The sequence below is a fragment of the Lineus longissimus genome, chromosome 4, assembly GCF_910592395.1.
Source record: "Lineus longissimus chromosome 4, tnLinLong1.2, whole genome shotgun sequence".
NCBI classification, from domain to species: Eukaryota; Metazoa; Nemertea; class Pilidiophora; order Heteronemertea; family Lineidae; genus Lineus; species Lineus longissimus.
Genome location: NC_088311.1, coordinates 11,156,435 through 11,180,933, shown reverse-complemented (window position 1 = coordinate 11,180,933; position 24,499 = coordinate 11,156,435). Strand labels below are relative to the sequence as shown.

Sequence of the window (24,499 nt, the reverse complement as noted above, 5' to 3'; positions counted from 1 at the left end):
GGAATAAACTCTGCATGATACCATACCACGGTTGTAGAGCTCTACATCTGTGACTAGACCCGTTTCGTCTTTACGTAGAATACCACAACTGACCGGCCAGGCCCGTCCCTATCTGCAAGATATATATGGGGACGTGGTGCAAGGTCAAAAAAGAATATTTTCATTCGCCAGGCCAAAACGGAACCAAATTTTACATCCGGAGCGACTTATGATATTTTTCGAAATGGCCATGTTGAAGCCAACTTCTGTGGGGACCACTCATCAGCCACATGAAATGGCCATTCTATGGACTCGCGCAAAGTTTTCTTGAAATATTTATGAATGTCGACCAATGAAAAGCCACGATTGGCGAGGAACATTCATAAAATTTCATAAAATCTAACCAATCATACGCTCTCTATTACAGTAAACCAATCATGACGTAGCTTCCGGTTTCAATTTGGAAGCTGATATTCTGACAACTACGAATAAAATCAACGATTTCTCTGAAATTATTCTTCTGATCGCGATCTAGTTTGCTAGCGATTGTTCAAAAAGGTATTTAGACAAAAGTACCTAACTCTGGGTTCAAAAGATTGCGAAAAAGTCATAAAAATTTCGTCGGAATGTTGGAAAGATTTTACCCTGTACAAAATGTACACGAGATGCACATACATGACAAATGCATGAGAGGATCAGAAATGTACACAAAAATGAGAAGGTATAAGAGTATTTTTAAGGTAAAAGGGGTCTTTTTTAAAGGGAGAAGAGGCTTGGGCCTTTAGAGTGCTCCCATTGCTCTTGATCTAGACCTTTTTTGCACTGCGGATAAACTGAACTGGTCCTCAAAATCTAGGCCTATGTACCCCATCATCATCATCATGTTCACCCAGAGACCCCGAGCACAGCAGATGCACCATTTTGACCTGCCGCAGAACACCGTTGGCATGGCTCGTCTCAATGTTCGGAAGAGGAAGAAGCCAGCACCAGCAGCTCAAGGCAGCAGCAACCCTGTGTCCACACCAGCATGTACCCTGCCTCTACCGACCGATCCTGCCTCTACCAATCCAGGCAGTACATCAAGAAGACGATGCACAAGATCTGTTCAAAGTTCGTCAGGAATGCGACGCTTGTTCGACATGCCTGTCGCAACTTCGTCGACAGGAATTCACCAAAGACAATTGCTTTTAATATCAGACCTACGACGGAAATTCGATGCTACTCTTTTTCCCAATACGCCAGAGGTTCGACTGTCTGATTTTTTCTTAACCCTCAGGAAGCGACACTAATCCGGCGTCGCATTAGCGTCGACCCCTGAGGTGGGGGGGTCAGAGTTAGAATTGACCGCTGCATGATGTCTAGTGGGTAGAATCTAATATATATTTGGCTGCACACGCTAGTGTTAATACAAACTCAAGTGAAAAACTACAAAAAAAGACAAAACCATTTTGAGGACTATTAACAGTGCAACAAAAAACATTTTGTTCCTATGGTGTAATGGTAACACACTTATCACTTTGATGATATGGGATCTGGGTTCGAATCCTAGTGGGAACTAATTTTGGCACTGCTGAATAGGACTTGAATGGTAAAAATAAGTAAGTTTTCTACAAATTTTAAAGAAAACATCACTAAAATCTGAAAACCCCGCATTATTCTTAGATATTTTCCTCGCATTCTGGAACCGGGGCTACTTTTCTTTGGGTAATGGTTTGGATGCATTGTTGATTTCTGCCCCATCATATTGCCCAAGAGTTCATAAAATCATGTGAATCTCGCCTTTGAAAGTCCTTAAAACTTGCTATCACTTTGAATGGGAACCCTGAGTCACTTTGCTTTTTATTATTATACGTTATACGCCCGTGTATAATGGTATGGCACTCGGTGTCCGTCTGTCCATCTGTCTGTCCATTAACTTTTCCTTGTCCGTGCGATAACTCAAATTCTAGATCACGTAAATTTACCAAACTTGGTTTGTAGGATACTAGTTTAGTTAAGGCCCAAAGAAGCCTATTGATTTTGAGGTCATAGGTCAAGGTCACAATGGGCGTATACTGTGCTCGCTCTGTGTAGCTCTTGTTAAGTGATGAAATCAGAAACTGCTATTTCTAACCAAGGCATAAAAGAAATGCTCCTCGTGGATTTCAGATTGACTTCATTTGTAATTTTGTTCTCATTTTCATTTGCCGGATTGAAAGAAATCTAGCAATTCCCATGATTCCATTCAATTCAGCATGAAATGTAGCTAGCAAATGGTAAAATTCAAATGAAAATCAGCAAGAAATAACTCTGTGTAAAAATGCCTTCACAAAAGTTAACAGAGTCTTTTCAGACCTCTGAAACTGAGTCTGTGTCAAGCTTGTTAAAGGACATTTTCAAAATGTGAAATTAGACTGCAATATTAATCACTTTTCATTCATGATTTACCAAAAAACTAAAAAACAACATCCTCCAACATAGTTTGTAAACAGAAGCATGTGGCTTTCTATATTTTGACAGAAAGACAGAGCTGCCACCTATAATGTTTCCATATTTGGAAATTTTAAGACAAAGCCCACCGAAAACATTGTCAGGGACGCCGAACCCGTAGCCCCACTGCGTCAGGCGACATTACAGATTGTTGACATGGGTATTGTGCTATGACCGACCATTTGGCCGTTACGTGTCACTACTGTTCCTTCAGGACTAAAATATTCATTCTCCAAAGCAGACATAATATTCAAGCAAAATATCTCTGCCAGTATTGGCGTCCATTGCGCGTGTATTGCATATATGATACACACGAATGTACGTAGCAACAATGCTCGACCAAAATGCCATAAATGGTACGACTTCCGATGAAAATCGAGTCTGCTCTAATGTAACCCGGTTTAATATTAATTCTAACTAAATTGATACAACGAGAATATTTATTCCTGTTTGGAGCCCATTGAGACTGTTTAAAGGTGAACAGAAACGCTTTTATTAACATTTTAACTTGGGGTGTAAATAAAAGGGCATAACATAAGAAACACAAGTGTGAAAACCGCATAAAAATCAAACTACTCATTTTAAAGCTATAGCAGTATGTAATTCATACATTCCAGGTGGTGCAGGAGGAACAAATTGATGATGTACATTGTGCTGTACTGAAATAAAGTTTTTTTTATAATTTCATGCCTATATTTCAAAATTGGACATTAACATGTTCACTAAAAGCTCATGCCTGTGACAAGGTAATTAAAATATAGGTCTAAGCATGAAACTATAAAAAAACTTTATTTCAGTACAGCACAATGTACATCATCCGTTTATTTTTCCTGCACCACCTGGAATGTTTGAATTAAGGAATTGAACCCGAGGCGGAGGACCTTGGTTGAGTTACCAAGACACTCGAGGGTGGAGCTAAAACGAAATTTTAGCTCCACCCGAGAGTGTCTTGGTAACTCAACCAAGGTCCGAAGCCGAGGGTTCAATTTCTATTCTAAAATACCTCAAACTTAAAAAGATAGGCCACGAAAATAACTTGAATATGTGCGAATTTGGCAAATTCCGTCCATCGCCTGCCCGGAGCGCCGGTAGCGCCGTTGTTTACATTATGTTACGGCAGCGCGTATAGGAAGTCCGCATCGGCTCGCTCAAGTGATGCTAAAATCCGTGCAAATGGGCTATTTGGAGCGTTTTTCTCAGCAAATATGTGTTAGTGCTCATTAAAAAACTTAGGGTGGTTGATGCTTCCTTGGCTGATTTGTGTTTGAAGCAGTGTTTTGAGAGCCTCAAACTTCTGAAGTGAGCTGTGTGCATGGTTTCCACATTTTAGTGCAACCCAAGGGAACTTTGGTAGAGCATCTTGGTTGCGTGTCCAAAACACTCCACTCTCAGAACGAGGCTTATGCATTTTCCATTTAAAAGTTGACTTTACGGTACCAAGGTATTTTAGAATTTCCTACCTGCCATACTTGAAGATGGGTAGTTTGATATTTATGCAGTTTTCACCACTGTGTTTGTTATCTTATGCCCTATTATTGTTTCTCTGACCAGAGTCTTTCAATAAACGAGTTCTGTTTGATTAAGGAGTGTTTTCACGGTCGACAATGTTGGAGGGCAGAACAATGATTTGTCATGCCTGACTAAACTGAATCAAATGCTGTCATGGTCATTTTGGCTTGCTTTCTTTTGTCTCTCCCTCGAGCATGGCAGGTGATGACGTCACGTGAAACCACTCCAGGGCCGATAGTGGCAACGGCACTCTCGGACTTTAACATGGGTCATGAGAAATACATTTATTTCTGGGCCGAACTTCATTCCCCCAACAGAAATTAAAATTTTCGGCCAAAAAGGACGACATTTCATTTATATGCATATTTGGACGAAACCTACTGTTCAAGCAAGTGCATATTGAGCCGGATTCCTGAAATTTGGTCGAAATTGCTATTGACAATTGGGATATATGATATGGGGTTATTCAGAAAAACTGTCCGTCTTAAGCTGTACATTTGGGAGGTTGACAGACAAATATGTCCAAAATTTTAACTCATCACAGATGTCATGTTATACATATCTCGTGTCAGCACAGTGGCTATTGAAACAGTAACGACATTGTAGGACGCCTCAAAAAGCGCAGTATCAGTAATTCACAGCGTTAAAAACGTGCCTCTAATTAACTTTTGGAATAAAAGCATGGGGATCACAAAAGAAACCAAAAGACATAGACATTTAGCTTCAAGAATATCAGCCCTACATCTGTTTTATTGTTTTATAGCATGCGCAGATCTGCCAAGTAACACAATCAACTACATGATTGGCCGGCTGCCAGTGATGTGATTTCATCAACATGTCTTAGCACTTAGGTTTGACAGAGGAGAACCGCGTAAATACTTTAATTTGGTAAATAACCCGTATTTTCTACATTTCTTATCATTATCTATTTTCCATTTGTGAGTTTGTATAAGAGTAGACCATTCAGCCAAGAATGATTGTCCATACATACCATTGACTAGAACTATTTTTGAGAACAGATATTTTGGAATGATGACGCCATTAGAGCAACAACCAATAAGATTTTAGGAACAATATGGGGTCATAAACTTTTAGTTATGTCACCACTAACGTCCATAAAAATTAAGCCAAAGTAAACACTGTGTCGTGATACAATTGTTGATATCGGATACCCTATCATGACAAAATTTTGGATAAAAACGTGTATATGGACATTTTCGACATGTCTCACAAGATTCAAGGACATGTAAAAACGTACAGTAGGGCAACCTTGCTGAAATTTAGATGATATATTCATACCGGTGTAATGTTTTTGAGTGTTTCTATTTTTGAGTGTTTCCCCTCATTGTTTGTGAACGATAAAAAAATATAGATTGACAGGTTTTTCTGTGTTTCCCCCTATTGAAAAGTCATGGTCTCTCTAGCTGCCTATTGTTTGGAAACACTGACACATGGGAAACAACCACGATAGTGTTAGCTAGTTGTCACAGTCATAAACACCGTGGTATGTCACCAATAAAGTTCCATTTAACAATTGCCGAAAATAAGCCGAAGTAGGCCTAAACACTGTGTGGTTAAAAAATTGTTGATATTGTATACCCCGTTTGTCCATCTCTCAGATATGCAACTTTGAAAGACGGGCAGTTTTTTTTCTGAATAGCCGGATATATGGCGTTTGTCGGGACCGGTGACATAATAAACCGGGAGCCCATAGCGATGTGTTTAGCATTGCGAGTACAAAAGGTTTGAGGCTGGGGATATGAAGGGGGAGGTTGTGGGACCCTCAAACAGCCATGCTTAAGTTCCATCTCCTGTACTAATCCTGGGGGGGGGGGGGACCACTCAAAGTATCCCCAAACTCATTTTTAATTAGCATAGTCGAGTACAAGAATGAAACCAATGCTAAAATGTTCATATTGTTGGTAGGAATCAATATCCAACATTCTTAAGTTTCAACTCCTGTACTTAATCCACTTAAGAACACCATTAATTAGTGCTAATGAGCAATTTAATTAGCATAATTGAGTACATCAATGAAACCTCTACCAATATATCTATTAGGGTACCCTGAATAAAGATCAGTCATTCTTAAGTGTCAAATCCTGTACAAAGTCGACTTAAGAAGGGGTCAAAGGTCAGGGTCAGCACCACAAAGGGTATATTCAGCACAGTCGAGTACATGAATGAAACCAATGCTGAAATGTTCATATTGGCGGTAGAATCAATATCCAACATTCTTAAGTTCCAACTCCTGTACTTAATCCACTTAAGAACACCATTAATTAGTGCTAATGAGCAATTTAATTAGCATAATTGAGTACATCAATGAAACCTCTACCAATATATCTATTAGGGTACCCTGAATAAAGATCAGTCATTCTTAAGTATCAAATTATGTACCAAATCTACTTAAGAATGGGTTGAAGGTTACCATCTCACACAGTTTTTTTTAATGTTTTTCATTGTTCCAAGCCATTTTACTAGTTCAAATCTTTATCACTAGGCCTGTTATAATCATGTCCTGGATGAACAAAGACCCTTATATTATTTTTAATCTGGTACCAGTTGGTATCCTACTCAAAAGATTATAGCACATGTAGCTGTATCATAGCCTATGTCATCACTACAGGCAGGCCAAGGAGAAGGTTGGATGCCTGAGGATTGGGTGATGTTCAGCATAAATAAGTTATCAATTTCTTTGCTTTTGTTCATTCTGTCTATTTGCTGGGATATACTTCACGTTTGACACCGTTACTGCCAATCTAGATATAACCCACGAATCATTGAAAGGTAAGTTGAAGTCTAATCAATTCGTTACCATGGGTATTGTTACCAGCATGTGGGCTTATTACAGGTTTTTCTTACCAATACTGGTTTATATCGAATGTATTTTGTTGACAACCTGTTAGGATGACATCCTCTATGAAATTAAAGACTAGAAATCTCAACCACAATATTGCATCTCAAAGCCACCTGTCACAGATAACAACTCTAGTGGTGTAATCAGAACATTGTTGACAGTGAACCCCACTCCACCATGCCAAATGAGTGTTGTCTAATTTCAGTTAAAATGCAATGGAGAATCCACAAGACCCTGATTGGTTTCCTCAAACTGCTGCGGCTGAGGCCACTCCAGATATTACAACCCCAGTTACGATAACTGGAAGAAACTGGAAGACATTGCATCCTTCATACGCATCAGAACCAAAAAAAGAAGTCATGCTTAGACGTGTTACCATTTAGTGAAAAACAATGGGCCACGGCTTAAAAAGCAGCCGCAAACCGGAATAAAAAGCGAGATTTGAAAAGTCAGTCTACCGCGATGTGGTTCTGCATGTTCTCGATCTACCCGAAAATCCAGAGAAAAAGGATGGATATCATGTTCAATGTTATAAGAACTTTACGGCAGTTTCAACCACACAGTTATCAGCTGTCGACACTGGTGAGACTGACATAACCGACACTACACCCTCAGGCACACTGCATTTACGTTCTGCAACATCAGATGAAAAACCGACAGCTTCTGGTACATTCCCACCACAATGTTTGTTTTGTGGCAACACAAAAAAGCGCAAAAAGGGGGTGCATGAGGTTGCTGGTGCTTGTGAAACTCTCGAGGCTGGCCAAAGCATTCAGGAAGCAGCATTGGCTTTGAATGATGCGAGGATTTTGTCTAAAGTCAGTGGCATCGATCTCGTCGCCAAGGAGGCAAAGTACCATCATTCTTGCAAAAGTGCTTTTCTGTTGTCTGCAAACAGAGTTAAAATCAAAGCTGTCAGTAGCAGTGTCGACCTTTCATTGACCACCGATCCATCGTCATCGATTGAGGATATTCAAGCATATGTTGAACAATCCGATGATGCAATACGCGTTGCATATGACTATGCTTCCGATGATGAACAAATTGTCACTAAGGCAGCTCTCTTACTCAGGAAGCATCTACTTGATGTGCCAAAGAAGGATTTGCCTGAAAATCCTTCTTTGGATGACCTCAAGGAAGGTGATGCGTCCCCTCCTGCTCTGCTCTCTACTTTCTTCACCACCTTGTACTGTGGACTAAATCCCACAAAGTGTACTGATCATGTCATGCGTCGCGTTAGGTCGTCATGTGACGATGCCCTCTTCATAACCAGGAGGGGTAAGGTCAAACCGGCAAAACAAGTAGCACTAGGTGTTGCGATAAAGTCTGTCACAGGTAGCAAAAAGGTTGTTCAGGTCTTAAATCGTTTTGGCCACAGCATTAACTACAACTGCATAGAGGAACTTGAAACAGAAACAGCAGAGCAAATTCAAGAAAGACAACTGTCGTGCCCTGATGGAACCCTCAAAGGCAAGCCAATGGGTGTTTCATTTGATAATTTTGATGAGTTGACTCACACATTATCTGGTGCGGACACACTACACGACACAATGGGCATCCTTTACCAGAACGTACCAGATGAATCCGAAGAAATCAGGCCAATTGAAGCAGACGAGTCAGCACCACTTCCAACTATCGTCCCAAGCGTCAGAAGGGGGAAGAAAAGGTCATTGGAGCAACAAGACCTGGTACTAGAACCATATCGCAAAAACCGAAAATGACAGTTTTCAATTATAGGTACAGAGATGTCTTCAACCTCCCTGATGTCAGTGATGCTGCAAGGAACTTGGACTTGATGTGGATGATGAGTCATGCTGTAGATGTCGGCAAGCTCCCAATGTGGGTTGGATACAATGCCAATAGATACAAAGATAATCTCCCAAAACAAGAGGTCCGCTATATGCCAAATATGAGACAACCCATTACTAGTCTTGATGTCCTGCAGGAGACACTCATCACAGCCCAAAGATGTGCCAAAGAATGTGAGCAGAAATATGGTATCGTTACGTATGACCTGGGTGCAGCAAAACCTGCTATGCAAATTCAAGCCACGGAGAAGCCAAAATTTGATGACGTCTTCATCATGCTAGGTGCCTTTCACATAGAAATGGCATTTTTCAAAGCACTTGGAAAGGTTATATCCGATTCAGGAGGTCCAGAAATGCTGACTGATACTGACGTTCTTGCCCCAGGGTCACTCAACGGCTTCCTTTCTGGAAAGCATTTCAATCGCTGCAAAAGGCTGCATCCAATCCTAGCCCTTTCATTTAAAATCCTTCACTTCCTAACATTCATGGAGACATATGAAGAAAAAGATCGGTTAGAGGAATTCATCAAGAGTGTACACCATGGTGAAGCTGAACTCGAGACAGTTTCGGAATCGGATGTATTCACTGCTGCGACAATAGCCTATACCAAGTACACAGACGACACAAGATCTGGATTGCATGGCTTCACTGCCAAGTTCTGGATGATGTACATCGATTACATTCATCTTTACCACAATCTGGAGAGGGCTATAAGAACAAATGACATAGATCTTTACATCTACACCCTAACTGGAGTCATAGACCTCTTCTTCGCTACAAACCATGTGAACTACTGCCGCTGGCTGACGAAATTTCAGCTTGACCTGATGAATCTTGCCGAATCCCACCCTGGACTCCGGGAAATTCTTGAGAAAGGTGCTTTCACTGTCCGCAGAACTGACCATAATTTCAGCCGTGTTCCTGTGGACCTAACTCTAGAGCAGACGGTAAACGCTGATGCAGCATCCAGACTGACAGGAATAACTGCCGCCACTAACAACTATGCTGCTCGCCTGAGATGGACGATAACAAAATCGACCCGGGCCTCTTTCATCAGCCTTGTGCAAGAGATGGCAGGGTTGATTGTGAAGGATGATGTCTCTGCAGAACTACGACCTGCTCGAATCGAACGTGATATGAGGGATTTGAGGAAAGTAATGAAGCAGATCGAAGAATCCCGCAATCCCTTTGAGATGGATGCTGAAACAGAAGAATCCCAAAAGAAACTTTTCAACATCAACACAGGAAAGGCTTGCAGTGATGAGATTCGTGAAAGTCTGCTTAAAATTGCAGAAAATGGACAGGTGCGCCACCAAGATTTCCTGGACTCCTGCATTACTGACCCTAACAGATTTGAAGAGAAGATAACAAAAGCAAAACTGAAGACCTTTTCAGATGATTGTGTGAAGAACCGAAGAACAGAAAACAAGATTATAGCTGAGCTGAAGGGAAGCAGAGATCTGATGGGTCGTCTTGTGGTACTAGCTTACAAAAGGAACCTTGACTTACCATTCATATTTGAGTATCCACTCATTCCAGTCCCTTTGTCAATGTGCAGTACAGATGGAACCATGGCAAAAACAGCAAAAAGCACTTTCTTCAACTTGCTAGAATCGAAAGTAAAAGATAAGGACGGCAGTCCTGAATTCAAACGGGCATGCATCATCGATGGCCAATTTCTACTCCACGCCCTACCTCCCAATCTACCAGCAACCTACGGGGACCTTGTCAGAAACATACTAATACAAGCAGTCGCACAGTCTAGTGTCCAAGTCCATCTGATCTTTGACGACTACCCACAACCATCTTTGAAAGATATGGAGCGTGGACGGAGGGGAGCAGATGATCGTCAGTTTTTGATTACTGGACCAGAACAGAAACGACCAAAGGACATGAGCAGTGCTCTCAAGTCAAGGTCGTTCAAGACACAACTGCCAAAGTTTCTAGTGAGAGAGTGGCAGGACCAGGCATACAAACACATCATTGGAAGGCGTAAACTCTTTCTGGACATTCCTGGAGAATGCTATCACTTTGAAGTTGTCGATGGAGTTTTCAGGCGAGATCCTGTCGAATACCTTAGAAGTAACCACGAAGAAGTTGATACAAAGATATGTCTTCATGCAAAAGCAGTCAATGACACTGAGCTACAAGGAGACATAGTCATTCGTGCATCGGATACAGACATTGCAATTATCATTTTGTATCACTGTAGCAAGTTTCAGTCACCTTTATGGATGGATGCTGGCACCGCAGCAAAGAATGACCGTAGATATATCAGTATAACTGATATATATGAGTCACTTGGACCTCAGATTTGTGCAGCATTACCTGGATTCCATGCGTTCACTGGTTGCGATTACACCGGATCATTTGTTCGCAAAGGAAAGCTGAGACCATTTGCTAAGCTGGAAAAGAACAAAGAGGCACAGAAAGCATTCCAGAGTCTGGCAACTGAAACAGAATTGAGTGAAAAAACTCTAACAACCCTGCAAACTTTCACCACGATCGATTATGGAGCAAAGGACACCAGCAAGCTACCACTCAATGCGTACAGATACAAGATGTTTGAAAAGGGGTACGGACCAAAGGCAAGAGTAAAGAATCTCTTGGACAGCTTGAAAGGCATAAATGCAAGTTCCCTTCCACCATGCGAAGCAGAGATAAATATGCATATGAAACGTGCATCATTCGTTGCAAACATGCGGGTGAATGCTGATGCCACAGAAATTCAGCAACACCCAAATGAATCAAATGGTTGGGACTTCGACAAGGGTTATTATCAACCGATTTGGCACGAAGGGACCCAGATGCCAGACACCCTGATTCCCGAAGAAGGCGAGGTCAATGATGAAAGCAATGAAGAGGATCCGGAAGACCTGACAGTCTCATCTGATGACAAGATGGACTGGGAAGAAGATGACGGCTAGGCTGTGTGTGTAGTACAATCAAATGCTACCTGTGACTAGAACACCAACTAAACACACTGTACTAGAGTAGGCCTTTTATACTAGAAGTCCTTTAATTCGTATTTTGGGACACCATAAAACTACTCGCCTCTATGGTCAAGATGCAAACGCAATGCATGTACATGTATTAGTTCGCAAAAGGCAATGTCTCTTCGGTCAGTATTACATTGTCCTTCATAATGGTTTAACGCTTTTAGTTATTTCCGAAATCTCAATGTTTCTGTACAATAAACAGCTAAGAGATATCATGACTTTACAATTGGGGGACACAGACAGAATGATATGTTTTGAGCGTTCCCCAAAAAATAGTCAGAAAAAGAAACACTAAAAACTTATGGTATTGTGTTATTACTTCTTAAACTCGATTGTATTTTGAATACAGTGTTTATTTCTCTTTTGAACCTATCTTTGACAAACAATTTTTAAGTGATCATATTTCCATTGTGAATAAACCCTTTGCGGCGTTGACCCTGACCTTTGACCCCTTCTTAAGTCGACTTTGTACAGGATTTGACACTTAAGAATGACTGATCTTTATTCAGGGTACCCAAATAGATATCTTGGTAGAGGTTTCATTGATGTACTCAATTATGCTAATTAAATTGCTCATTAGCACTAATTAAGGGCGTTCTTAAGTGGATTAAGTACAGGAGTTGGAACTTAAGAATGTTGGATATTGATTCTACCACCAATATGAACATTCAGCATTGGTTTCATTCATGTACTCGACTATGCTAATTAAAAATGAGTTTGGGGATACTTTGAGTGCCCCCCCCCCCCCCCCCCAGGATTAGTACAGGAGATGGAACTTAAGAATGGCTGTTTGAGGGTCCCACAACCTCCCCCTTCATATCCACAGCCTCAAACCTTTTGTACTCGCAATGCTAAACAAATCTCCATGGGCTCCCGGACTATAAGGTATAAGTCAGGTGTTCTAGATGCTTACCTGCAGGCGTCAGAGCATATCCCGGTCAAGCATGTCTAGCCACAGGAACGAACTACTGGACGTCAGCGACACAGACATCTTTGCTACAAATACCATTTTCTGAACGTACACAGCGCCTTGTAGAGTTATTTTCACTCCACAATGTTCTGCACAACATTAAACACACACACACAACCGCTACATAATTCATGGTTTATTTTTATGGCGGGGATAATAACATTACATAACAGTTGTTAAGTGCGTTACGCTCGGCGATACTACAATGACGCCATACGGCCTCTAACGTTGATTTATTACATTAAATAAATATAACTGGAGAAGGCCGACCCGGTGTAAAAGAAATGCAAGTCCCCCCGGAATCGAAGTCCGGTCCTTTTGTTAAAGTGAATAGAGTCACCCAGAGTTTTCGGAACAAGCTGGGTTTGGTTATTTGAGCTTATTTAGTGAGGAGCAGTGAGTTTGGCCATATGGAGGGTGTTCTCGACTTGTAGGGTTGTATTTGTGGGTTTGGGGTCGCAATGGTGGATGGTTTTTCTCCTGTGGTGATCACAGGGCTTTAATGATGTGGAAGCTCTCACACGATACTGCACATGTAAAGTGATTTAAGGTTATATGAGATGATTAGGAGCTGTTTATACTGACATTCAGTTTTGTTGTAGAGTTTGTAAAAAGGGAAAGTTTTATTTGGACAGTTTGAGGTTTGGAGGTGAGAGGTGAGAGGATGCATTGCTTATGAAGGCAATGCGTCCTCTCACATTGTGCTGCAGATGTTAAATGGATGAAGCGGATACAAGTTGATTGGTTCTGTTTGTACTCACATTCAGATAGAAATGTCGTGGAATATCGGACAGTTGTGGTTGACGAGAAGAAGGATGCATTGATGTGATTTTGTCCCTGCTGCATTTGGGCACTGGAATGTGCTGTATGCACTGACGTCATAATTGCAAGAAGTTTGGTGGAACTTTCTGGCATGAAACATTGCACTTGTGAATGTTTTTGGGTATGATACGGCTGCTTCAAATCGTTGACCAAATCATGAAATGAGCAGAGTGGATGCCGGTCGGGCCTAGGCCCACACTTGTACTACTTACTTGACTTCAAGCTCGGTGTCATTAATTACTACAAGCCGCCCAAAGAATACACACGCATTCCTAATGGCTTATGTCACTTGAAACATGGCTCTTTCCACAAACTTACCAGTTACAAGGCGCAAACACCGAAAGTACCGGCAGCCGTGGCTGTCATATTTTACCGCACGATGACATGAGCATACACGTGCATACACGAGGTGTACAACGTCATAAAATCGTGTGTGGTGGAACGTCACAAAATTGTGCAATGTCTGCGTCGTCATCGGATCTTGCTAAAAATTATCAGTTCAAAATTTCGGACGCGTCATCAGTTTTGATATTCACCGATAAAATCCTTTTTTTCTTCTAAGTCAAATTTCGTCCACGCTCCTTTTCACCGTAAACTACCTTGAAAATTATTTTGCTAACTATTCCATGCGGTTAAACCGATTGGAGCGGGTTCTATCATAGATAACTGGAGGTCGAAATCCACAACCAGGAATATGACTTATGAAACCATTTGAAGCGGTCCGCAAAAGCCTTCGTCGTGAGGTGGTGCCGCCTGTCGGCGGTTCCGGGACCATTGCGTCGAGTTCCTTTGTTGAAGATTATGGAGCTAACCCTAACCAAACCATTAACCACATTCGTTGACAATACACAACTATCGTATGGGGTCCTGCATTCCTAGGACGTCCATTCCTTTTACACTGGCATGCCCGGAGGTCCAGCTTGTGTACACTAGTAAAATATTAGCAACATTTTACCAACATTTCACCAACAATTTTACAGCAAGCCCTTCATGGCCCTGTGTACACTAACAACAAAATAGCAACAAATTAGCAATATTTTTACAACATGTTGGTAAATTGTTGCAAACTTTTTAGGGGGAACAAAGGGAAAATAGGTATTTTGGAGGGAAAATTTATGATTCCAAGGAGAGAAGATGTGTTTTGAGTGCTTCTGCAGCAATTTTAGCTGTCATTGTTGAGATGCGGAAGAGGCGGAAGAGGCGGAAGAGGCGGCGAAATAAACCATAGAGAGTATGGACCAGGCCCTGGATCAAAACATATTGTAAGACGCGTTTTGCTCGTACACACTATGCAACATTATTGCAACATTTGTTGCAACCGGAAATGTTGTAAAAATGTTGTTAATATTTTACTAGTGTACACAGGCCATCATTCACGCTCTGATTCTCTTTGACTTTCATTTAAAACCCACCTCATGGTGATCTATGAGTATTCATCGCATAACAGCGTCTAACAAATGCCGCTTTGTGTATGATATGCGCCCTATATGTCGATATCATGCACAGTCATGATAATCGCATATCATGCACAGTCATGATAATCGCAAGCTGACCGTTTCTGGAGTGGTTTTGGGCGGAATAAATAAGTTGATCAAATCGGTGGGACAGGACGTACTGATTCATTTAAGGTAGGTCTTTTTAATGATAATCAAAGTCAGAGTAATCTTGAGCAGTAAACTATAGATTTATAGTTCCAAGATAGATTAACGCGTCGGGACATGACTGGATCAGGCATTCCGGAAGGCCTACACAATACCTAGGTTTGAAACTTAATTCATCATGAATTTGAAAATTTCCAATTGCGTAAATACGCACTAAATAATATAAGTTTAGGTTTAGCGAAACCAACCTGGCTGGTTTCTCTAAGGTTTAAGTATTGCCGTTGTGTTGATAGCTACTGTAGAACAGAAACATTTCGCGTGCATGTTATTTTTTCGCGAATTTCGCAAGTAGATCACGGGATCGCCGCTTCTCAAAAGTGCTGGTTGTATGTGAACCCCAACCTCAAGTCAATGACAAAAGATCTTTTGACGCGATGAGCGTTGGCGATGACAAACAACCATTGGCATTATTACGGGCATTATACAGCTGTCGGCTGCCCAGTCACCTCCTATCCTATATGCATTTTTCATCAATAAATTGCGCTTTGTTTTACTTTCTAAGAGCTGAAACTAAAGCATCAAACACCGTTTAGAAGAAAAAAAACTGATGCACCAGGGGAAGAACAAACATACATGAATTAAAAAGCCGCCCATTCCTTTGAGCAGCTGTTATCTACTCCATCCCTCGGTCAATACTTCGTCCCCCGTTGTTTTAGCTCTGTTTTGTCTTAGCACATGTCCTGGCGCAAAAGACCTTTCCAGCCAACGTTATTTTCATATCATGATATATCATCGCAGTTGCAATCAAGCGCCATCCGCGTGACGTCGGAAAAATCTCCGTCAGCACAGGGTGGATCCTAACTCCAGGAAACGTCCTACTAGTGCATCGTTCCTCGTGGAAAGGGTCGATGCATGGAGAGGTAACTCGGGTCAAATCGGAGTCAACATCGGAAAAGCGCGATAATTCAGTCAGATTTTGAATATCTTTCCCTTTTTGTGCAATTTGTTGATGGAAACTACTTATGTAGAATAGGAGGTGACAAGGCAGCCAACAGCTGGGTAATATTGCCCTTAATAATTCCAATGGTCCTTTAAACGCCATGTAAAACAACCGTATAATAAGTCGTATTCAGGTTTGTCCATCTTCCGCTCATGTCAAAAATAATATCTCATCTCAGAATGAATATAATTGCACCCTTAGTATTTTGTAAAAATGACAAACAAAATTTGGTATCATATGTCGGTTCAAGACTGGGAGGTTTTTATGGTTGCGTCCGTTACCTCATTGTACAAAATTCGTTGGAACCTTTCCAACACCGTTGTTCTGAACTACCTCAGACAATTTATATCATTATTTTTTCACTTTTGCTTCATATGAATAATTAATCCATTTCTGCTTCATATGAATAATTTATTTCAGGTGTTGTAGATGGCGATCTTCTTGAATCTTTTGCACTACACGGATCACATCTCTGTATTTTACTGCACCCTGTATAATTGTTTATTTCTGTAATTCTGTTCATTAACTATATAACATAACATGTATTTTGATTGTATACTCATCTTTGAGGTGGAATAAAACAAATCAATCAATCAATCAATCAATCATATTGATTCCCTAGGCCTCAAATCAGGGCGAGGATATTAATCAAATTATCAAAATTAATCTTAAATTCTGTGCGTTGGCCGGGATTTATAATCAGCCATGCTTTCATTCCTGTTTTTCAGCCCTGCACTTAAGTGGTGATACTCATAGTGTTTCTTCCGATAGTCAACACAGCGAGGTTGGTGCCCATAACATAAACTAAGTCATTGCAGATCAATCTACGCCGCCATTCCTTATAAGGATGCCGAAAAAGACTCGCATTGTTTTTTTGTCTGCAACTCTGCTTCTTCTCATTACAAATCTGATTTGGGTGTTCCGACGTCTAAATCGAGAGAATGAAATCACTGCCAGACAAAGGTCACTCCCCGTCGATCGGAACTACAACAGATCAACGCCACTCCCTGTCGATCGGAACTACAACAGATCAACGCCGCTCCCTGTCGATCGGAACTACAACAGATCAACGCCACTCCCCGTCGATCGGAACTACAACAGATCAACGCCACTCACTGTCGATCGGAACTACAACAGATCAACGTCGCTCCCTGTCGATCGGAACTACAACATATCAACGCCGCTCCCTGTCCATCGGAACTATAACAGATCAACGCCGCTCCGTGTCGATCGGAACTACAACAGATCGAACAGAATAACCGCTCGAGAGAGCCACCACATCTCCTATAAACTTGATGGAAGGATATTCTCGCAGAAAACCGTGGACAAAAGTTATGAAATAACAACCTGTGTGTTGCATTCTTTCGCAGACCACGTGGGTCATGACGTCGCCAAAATGTTCCTGTCTGAACCAACTGACAAAACGAAGCTGAAAACGGCGGCGATTGGATCGATTTGGCATCGTGGACAACTCTTGGTGGTCATTAGGGTCTGGCTGAACCAGGGTTTAGAGGAGAAAAAAAAGAACGCTTATAAATTTCAAGATAGCTTTTTCTTCATGCAGAAATACAACAGTGACTTTACGCCAATCACCAGGGGAGAGCTTTTGGGAATCCCTGCTCCCATCACACAACAACAATTCTCAGGACCCGAAGATCCACGGCTCATCCAAGTCGGTGATACGGTTTACGTCGTGTTTTCTATGGTGTTGAACAAGTTCTATGTAACTGGGTTTTTCGTTTGGGATTTCAAAGAACGTAAGTTGTTTCGGCCAACAATTAAGAATTTCAAACTCCGAAGTAGTGAAAAGAACTGGTCTCCGATCGTTCTTAATGGTATCATCCACTTTGTTTACACTTTATTTCCATTGCGGGTTGTAAAATGTAAAAAAGATTTGAGATGCGAGTTTATCTTCCAAGATACGGGCAATTATTCTGCGGACCACGAAGTGCTACGAGGTGGGACACCGTTCGAAAAATACAGAGGGAATTACTATGTTTCCATGGCCCACACCTCAATTGGTAGCAGCCCGGATAGGGAACTAAATGCACATCTTGTCTTGCTTAGAATCGACCGATGGCACATTGTATACGTTAGTGATATCTTTAAAATCGACCAGGCGATTTTAAAAACGATTGGGCATCCATTTTGGACATCCCGAACGTTTCTCTACCCGACTGGCATTATTGTTGAAAACGATGACGTGATTGATGTTGCTGTCAACATTGGTGATACAAGGTGTTACATGATTCGAGTGTCGGGTGTGAAGGCATTATTCGACAATGTGATAGAATTGAGTGCAGGAGACAATCGAGATTCAGTGAACTCTACGAGCATTCAGGATTATTTGTTTAAAAAAATTCAAATTGATATAAAAGAAAAGAAGGACATATTCTAAAAATTGTGGCAATCGTAACACGGCTGTTATTCATATTCTACTTTTTATCATGTTTTACTGGTGAAAGAATACGCTGCTGGTATCTTTTCCTTATGCAACAAACTAGCAAAATGTTTTCCTTTGCAAGAAGTAGGCATGATGTTTCCCATTGCAAGAAGTACATTGTAGGCATGGTGTTTCCTATTGCAGGAAGTAGGCATGGTGTTTCCTATGCAAGAAATAGGCATGATGTTTTCCTTTTCAAGAAATAGGCAAGATGTTTCCTATTGCAGGAAGTAGGCACGATGTTTCCTATTGCAGGAAGGAGGCACGATGTTTCCTATTGCAGAAAGGAGGCATGGTGTTTCTTTATGCAAGAAATAGGCATAATGTTTTCCTTTGTGAATCTGACTGAAACTGTGCCCTATACAAGTAAACTCGTACCCAGGGACCAGGAATCATTTAAAGGAAACCAGGAGCATGAGCATATTGAAGCCAGGATAGGTGTGTGGTCTTATTTCAACTGTATTCACATTTTAGAAATGTTGGCCGAAACCCCACCTTTCACTGCCATGCCCAACTTCATAATCACACCAAAGCTAATAAGTTAATGTGGTTAAGTCGGGGTCCGGGGTGGGCTGAGAACAAAAAAAATATCTGCCCACCCCAGCCCCCAACTTAACCATATCAACCCATATTTTTCGTTAATTCCCTAAGGGACGTCCCTAGTGGATGTCCCTTTTGGGGACGAAGTATTGGTCTAGATGGTGGACGGCGGGATTTATGAATTTATTCGCTTTCACCGCCCACAGACGATGTTGCTGTGTTGATGGTCGCATATTAAAATATGCGAATGATGGCTGAAAGTGGAATTAATTCTCAATCTCAGGTTGATACTAAATCATCACAGAATTATACTTTTTGACAATATATTTAGGAAAATGTGGTCTCTGCTGTTATGTTTGGAACTCGTATTTGAGAGGGCCATATCAATGCGCGAGTGACGATTTGCGGGTATGCTGCACAGAAGTCATTTTTTCTCGGGCATTTGTTTTGGAATGTTGTAGAATGTTATCATGATATTGGTAAATGGTTCTTTCTAACACATGTAAAATTTGATAAGGATTGATCTACATGCATACTAAAAATTAGGAGATTCCATCTGGCGGTTAAGGCGGTGGTAGACATACCAATTCTAGTTTTAATATATAGAGTATTTTTATTATCATGAAATGGAAGCTAAAGCAATAAGCCGCTTTTGGCCATGCCCATAAGGGACTTTCGTTTCCTGGTTTGTCAACGGATGCTAAGACATATTTGTATAAATCTATATTCCATCCTTACGCTATTTTTCGGTATGGAACGCCTAAATTTTTCCTGCTTTGGACTCATTCCAAGGAAGTGTTTTAAATCGGGGGTGTGGCCTCGGTAAGAGGTCCCATCATTCTACACTGTTAGTGGCTCTCATTATTGAGAATACAAGACATATTGTTGAGGGCAAACTGTGTTCCTCGTATAGGAGTATGTTTGTGAGGAAAATTCCTCACAAACATATGTACTTACTTACGAAGTTTTTACGGTCGGGTGAACGAGTTCCCAAAACTACTCTTGTTCGTGTCCTGGCTTTTGCCAACGATCCGGTCAGAGTCGGTCTCGCGGATTTTAAGCTTAACACTACGGGCTACACCCTGTGATGCAACCTCCTTGCGCATGACCAGAACTATTTATCGATGTTGTTCCGAACCCTGCTTGAATGAGGAAACAGCAACAAAGCCTGCCAATAGGGGGCCCTGCAGACAAGTGGGCCATGGTTGTAATGAGAAAAGCCATTTCCCGGATCAATTCATCCCTTAATTTCTTTACATGGGGAAATAGCACCAAAAATAATGTTGTATTGATCCTTAATTCTATTTTGATGAGTTTTAGGGAGAAAATCAACAAAACTAAATTTTTTTTAGGAAAATGCACGGGAAGTGTACCTTTCAGTACTGGTGCTGCCATCTGGATTTTTAGTTCTGCGAGTTCCCATTGCAATCTGAATGTGGTGAATTCCCTCATCCACGAAACTGCAAGCCTTTTTGTGAATTTTTTTATTCCAAAAATTCAAAAAAGGTTGTCATTTAGCATTTCAAGTGTTTGTTTGAAAACATTCTTCCTAAAACAAAGTGATTTTGAGGAGTTTTATGCGCACTATTTTAGTGGCGTATAGAAAATAGCTGTGTGATCAGGTTTGTGCGTGCAGACGATGATTTTGTCCCTTTAACAGTTTTAATCGGCTCAAAAATGGAAAGGAATATTCCATTTGGAAAGTTTAAACAGGATGACATTACAGCGGACTCCAAAATCTTTAGTAAATCGCCACATTTACGGCATTTTGTTCAAGTATTCTTGCCGCATACATTTGTGTACATCATACATGCAATACACGTGCAATGGCAGCCAAAACTTATTGTATCATGTACTTTTAATTCTCTTATAATATGGTGGTTGAATAAAATTATCATTATTATTATTATTGTATTGTATTTTGACTTCATCATTTTCTTGCACGTCTTCTAACATGGTTTCTAACAACTCAGTCCTGGTGGTTTGATTGCTGCAGAACCATCGTTTTCAAAATGACCTTCCTGATTCTCAAGTCACATTATTTGCCCTGTCCTGATTTTATGCAAGGACTAACTCATATTTAATTAGTAAGGACTCGGTCTGTTACTTATTGGAATAAAGAACGCTGCTAACTCAGGCACAACCGTCCGATTATTAGGATTAAGTAATTGATAATCAGAAATGAGTAAGATCGAAAAGAAGGAATAAGAAATACATTCGTCCTGCTTGGTCACCTGTGACATATGAAACTGACAATGTTTCAAATACCTCGAGTTGTTAAAACATAGCTTTCACGGAAGATTGGAATGGCGATGTAGATCATTCTGATGCACATTTTGTGTTTGCAGTCATGCTAAACTCTGTACACACTGACAACATTTTGGGAAACATGTTGGCCAACATGTTGTCCAGGTGCGATGTTATCGAAAATGTTGGCAGTGTGTCCAGTTCGGAAACATTCGGTAACATGTTGGCCAACTGTTGCTCAAATGTTGTCGAAATAATATAAAATCAATTTTGTTGCCGAGTGTTGTCGAGTTTTATCCAATCAGAAATAGGCCACAAATCACATGATCTACCTGAAGCCATGTGATGTAGTCAAAATAGCAGCCTCCAGCAATGAATGGTTATTGAGTGAAGTGGAACAACTTATCGCAGTATGGGAAAGTTGTGCCTGTTTATGGGATGACAGTAGACAGGAGACAGTGGTAGGCTCCATGCTGGCCTCTCATATATATCCATGGTCTTGTCCACACTCTTTTCTCATCTTTACGTCTTCTTTGCCGTCTTTCAATCAGGATACGTAAAATTATGGCAGAGCCCCCGACAATACATCTTCTTCTCTTAGAATCTTCCATTGTTTATGAATTTCCGTCCAAAATCCTCATTTTCTCAGAAATATTCGATAACAAGTTGCCCAACATGTTGTCGAATGTTGTCATGTGTATACAGGGGCAAATTTTTGTTGCCCAGGTGTGTTGCCGAGATGTTTCCGAAAATGTTACCGAAATTGTTGTCAGTGTGTACAACGCATAGGTTTTCTGAATTACGGGGAGCATCATAGCCCAGTGGTTAACACTACTGCTGGCTACCACGCAATAGGGCCCAGGTTCGAGGGTATTGGAAAACTATGGATTGGACTGGGAAAGTCTGGACTGACAGTCATCACTCTCCACCGCCTGGAATTAATGAACTGGTGCCCTGTCCCAGCTCATAGTTTTGTATTACCAGTCCAAGATAGTTTTTGTGGGTTCCTTTAATAGGGTATTATCCCAATGTTCCCCGGGTCCTATCACCCAGGTCTGACATTCCCCCAATCAGAATGGTAGGGTGCTGCATGGGTGAACTGGACACGAGTTGGACGTGCATCATTTGAATATATACTAGAAACAGAGTGACCGAGTGACAAGCTCGGCGTCATTTATATATCCAGAACCCGGCCCTTACAATTGGGGGAACACAAGAACACTTTGAACAAAGTTGCGCACCCCCTTAAAAGCACAATCGATTATGCCTGAGAAGCCAAAATCCAATGTGGCTGCCAATATGCCCCCCCCCCCCGTTCTTTTATAAATTTTACCATACCTTCTTGTTCCTTGTCTAGCCAAAGGCCGACCAACACCTCACATTTCGTGACGTTTCTGCCAAGTGCCTTGCCCAAGGACCCACAACTCTACCTTCGTGACCCGTCTGCCAAGTAGTGTGTTGCCCTAAGACCCACGCCTCACACTTGTGACCCTTCTGCATGCCAAGTACCTTACCCAAGGACCCACTCCCCAACTACCAACATTAGCACATAATATCATAATGTTGACAGCACACAGGCGGTGGAGAGTAATGACTGTCAGTACAGACTTTCCCTGACCAATCCAAAGTTTTGTAATCCATAGTTTTCCAATACCCCGGATTCGATCCCGGGGAGAACCCTGGATTGTATTTCTGGATGAACCGGCGTGGCTTTCAAGTGTCGTGACCAAGTAGTCCTAAGCCCAGCGGTTAACCATGGACTTAGTCACTTTCAATTAAGGAATGGCAAACTGACTTCGAACATCTAGCAATCATGACCAGTAACTACAGATTTCCATAAACTCTATTTCACAGACTCGTACTTCAAACCTCTGTTTAAAAACAATCATTACGTCGCCTTATCATCATACAACTCAGTTCTTATATTTACAACCACAATCTTCTGTCACAACTGTGACTTACGCTATGACTTAAACTCGGCACAGCTCGAGGCTTGCCACACTGAAGAATCTATCAGAAAAAAACAGTTAATATATACTTCCCCAAAAGTGTAAAATAATTCTCCCTAATTTACCATTGTCTAAAATGACCGTTGTCTAGATTACCATTGTCTAATTCACTTTGTCTAAAATACTGTTGTCTAGTTTACTTTGGTTAAATTACCAGGATTCCTTGATCACTAAAAACCGTGATTTAAAAAAAGTCATGCTCGAGAAAAATGAAATAAAAAATATAGTTCCATCAACTCATTTTCGAAATATTTTGATTTTTGACCAAAACAGGAAAACACACAAAACTGAACAGACCCGGCTGACACGCACACTCCGACCCTGTGAACACTTACGCCGCCATCATTACGATAATGTATTCATTCTTATACAAATCTATTGACAGTGCACCCGGTTTCAGAAACTCTGCATGACATTGTCCCAACTCGTACAGGAGCTGGTTCAGTGATAGAGGAAATCCAACAGTTTTTAGGAACTACGGTTAGGGGTTGCGGGTTGCAAGGCGGATGAGGATGAATCAACGGAAACTTTTTAAAGGCACCCAAGTCAATTTATTGGCGTTACTTTAGAACTTATTACTGCCACAATCGTTAGAAAGAATACCCTTCCCCTTTCCCGGGAAATTAGGTGATCGACCGTTCTGTATTGACATCACCAACGTGGTGGAGGGGTTTCCGTTCTCAAAACAACTCTCGGCAAAGGGGGTTTCCGTCTCAAAATAGCATGGCGCTGCAGGGGCTCCAATAAAACTGGGCGTATGAAATAACAATTTGGCGGTCAATACCTAAGCTACACGATAAGCGGTGGCGTTGGGAACCAATTTGTATTGACCGCAGATGAGAATAAGGTATTACGGGGAGCACAGAATGATGTGTATTACAATAACAAAGCTACAACTGCAGCCGGCGCGCAATATTTTATTGTCGCCTGTTTTCTCTCTTACGGGTGGACATATCGAAAAAAATGATGAAATAATTGTTTTTGTATAATACTTTAGTTTTATTCTATCAATGGCTTTGGCTGGATGAGCCAACCAAGTGAACCTTTCCCGCCACCAAAATTGAATTTTGTCATCAATTTGGTCCTTTTTCTTCTTTCGCGAGTGACGTGAATGTAAATATACATGGATATTGAATTACACCTAATGGCACATCGCAATGACATGCTTTTTCTCTATATAATTATAGTGAATTATTATCAATCACTTTGTGGATTTCACATGGAGTCATTTTTTTCAAGCGTT

General features: G+C 41.1%; 1 protein-coding gene across 1 annotated transcript; it reads left to right on the top strand.

Annotated features, from left to right (window-relative positions):
• The first annotated feature begins 14,869 nt into the window (after nucleotides 1-14,869).
• Nucleotides 14,870-20,912, top strand: LOC135486681 (uncharacterized). The gene is made up of 2 exons (XM_064769689.1): nucleotides 14,870-15,044; nucleotides 16,746-20,912. Exon 2 carries the CDS (start codon nucleotides 16,865-16,867, stop codon nucleotides 18,413-18,415), a length of 1,551 nt encoding a protein of 516 aa, XP_064625759.1. The 5' UTR covers nucleotides 14,870-15,044; nucleotides 16,746-16,864; the 3' UTR covers nucleotides 18,416-20,912.
• Nucleotides 20,913-24,499: the final 3,587 nt, after the last annotated feature.

Bases quoted from the DNA above. Each gene is read 5' to 3' on its own strand.
- LOC135486681 (XM_064769689.1), top strand. From the start codon at position 16,865: ATGCCGAAAAAGACTCGCATTGTTTTTTTGTCTGCAACTCTGCTTCTT.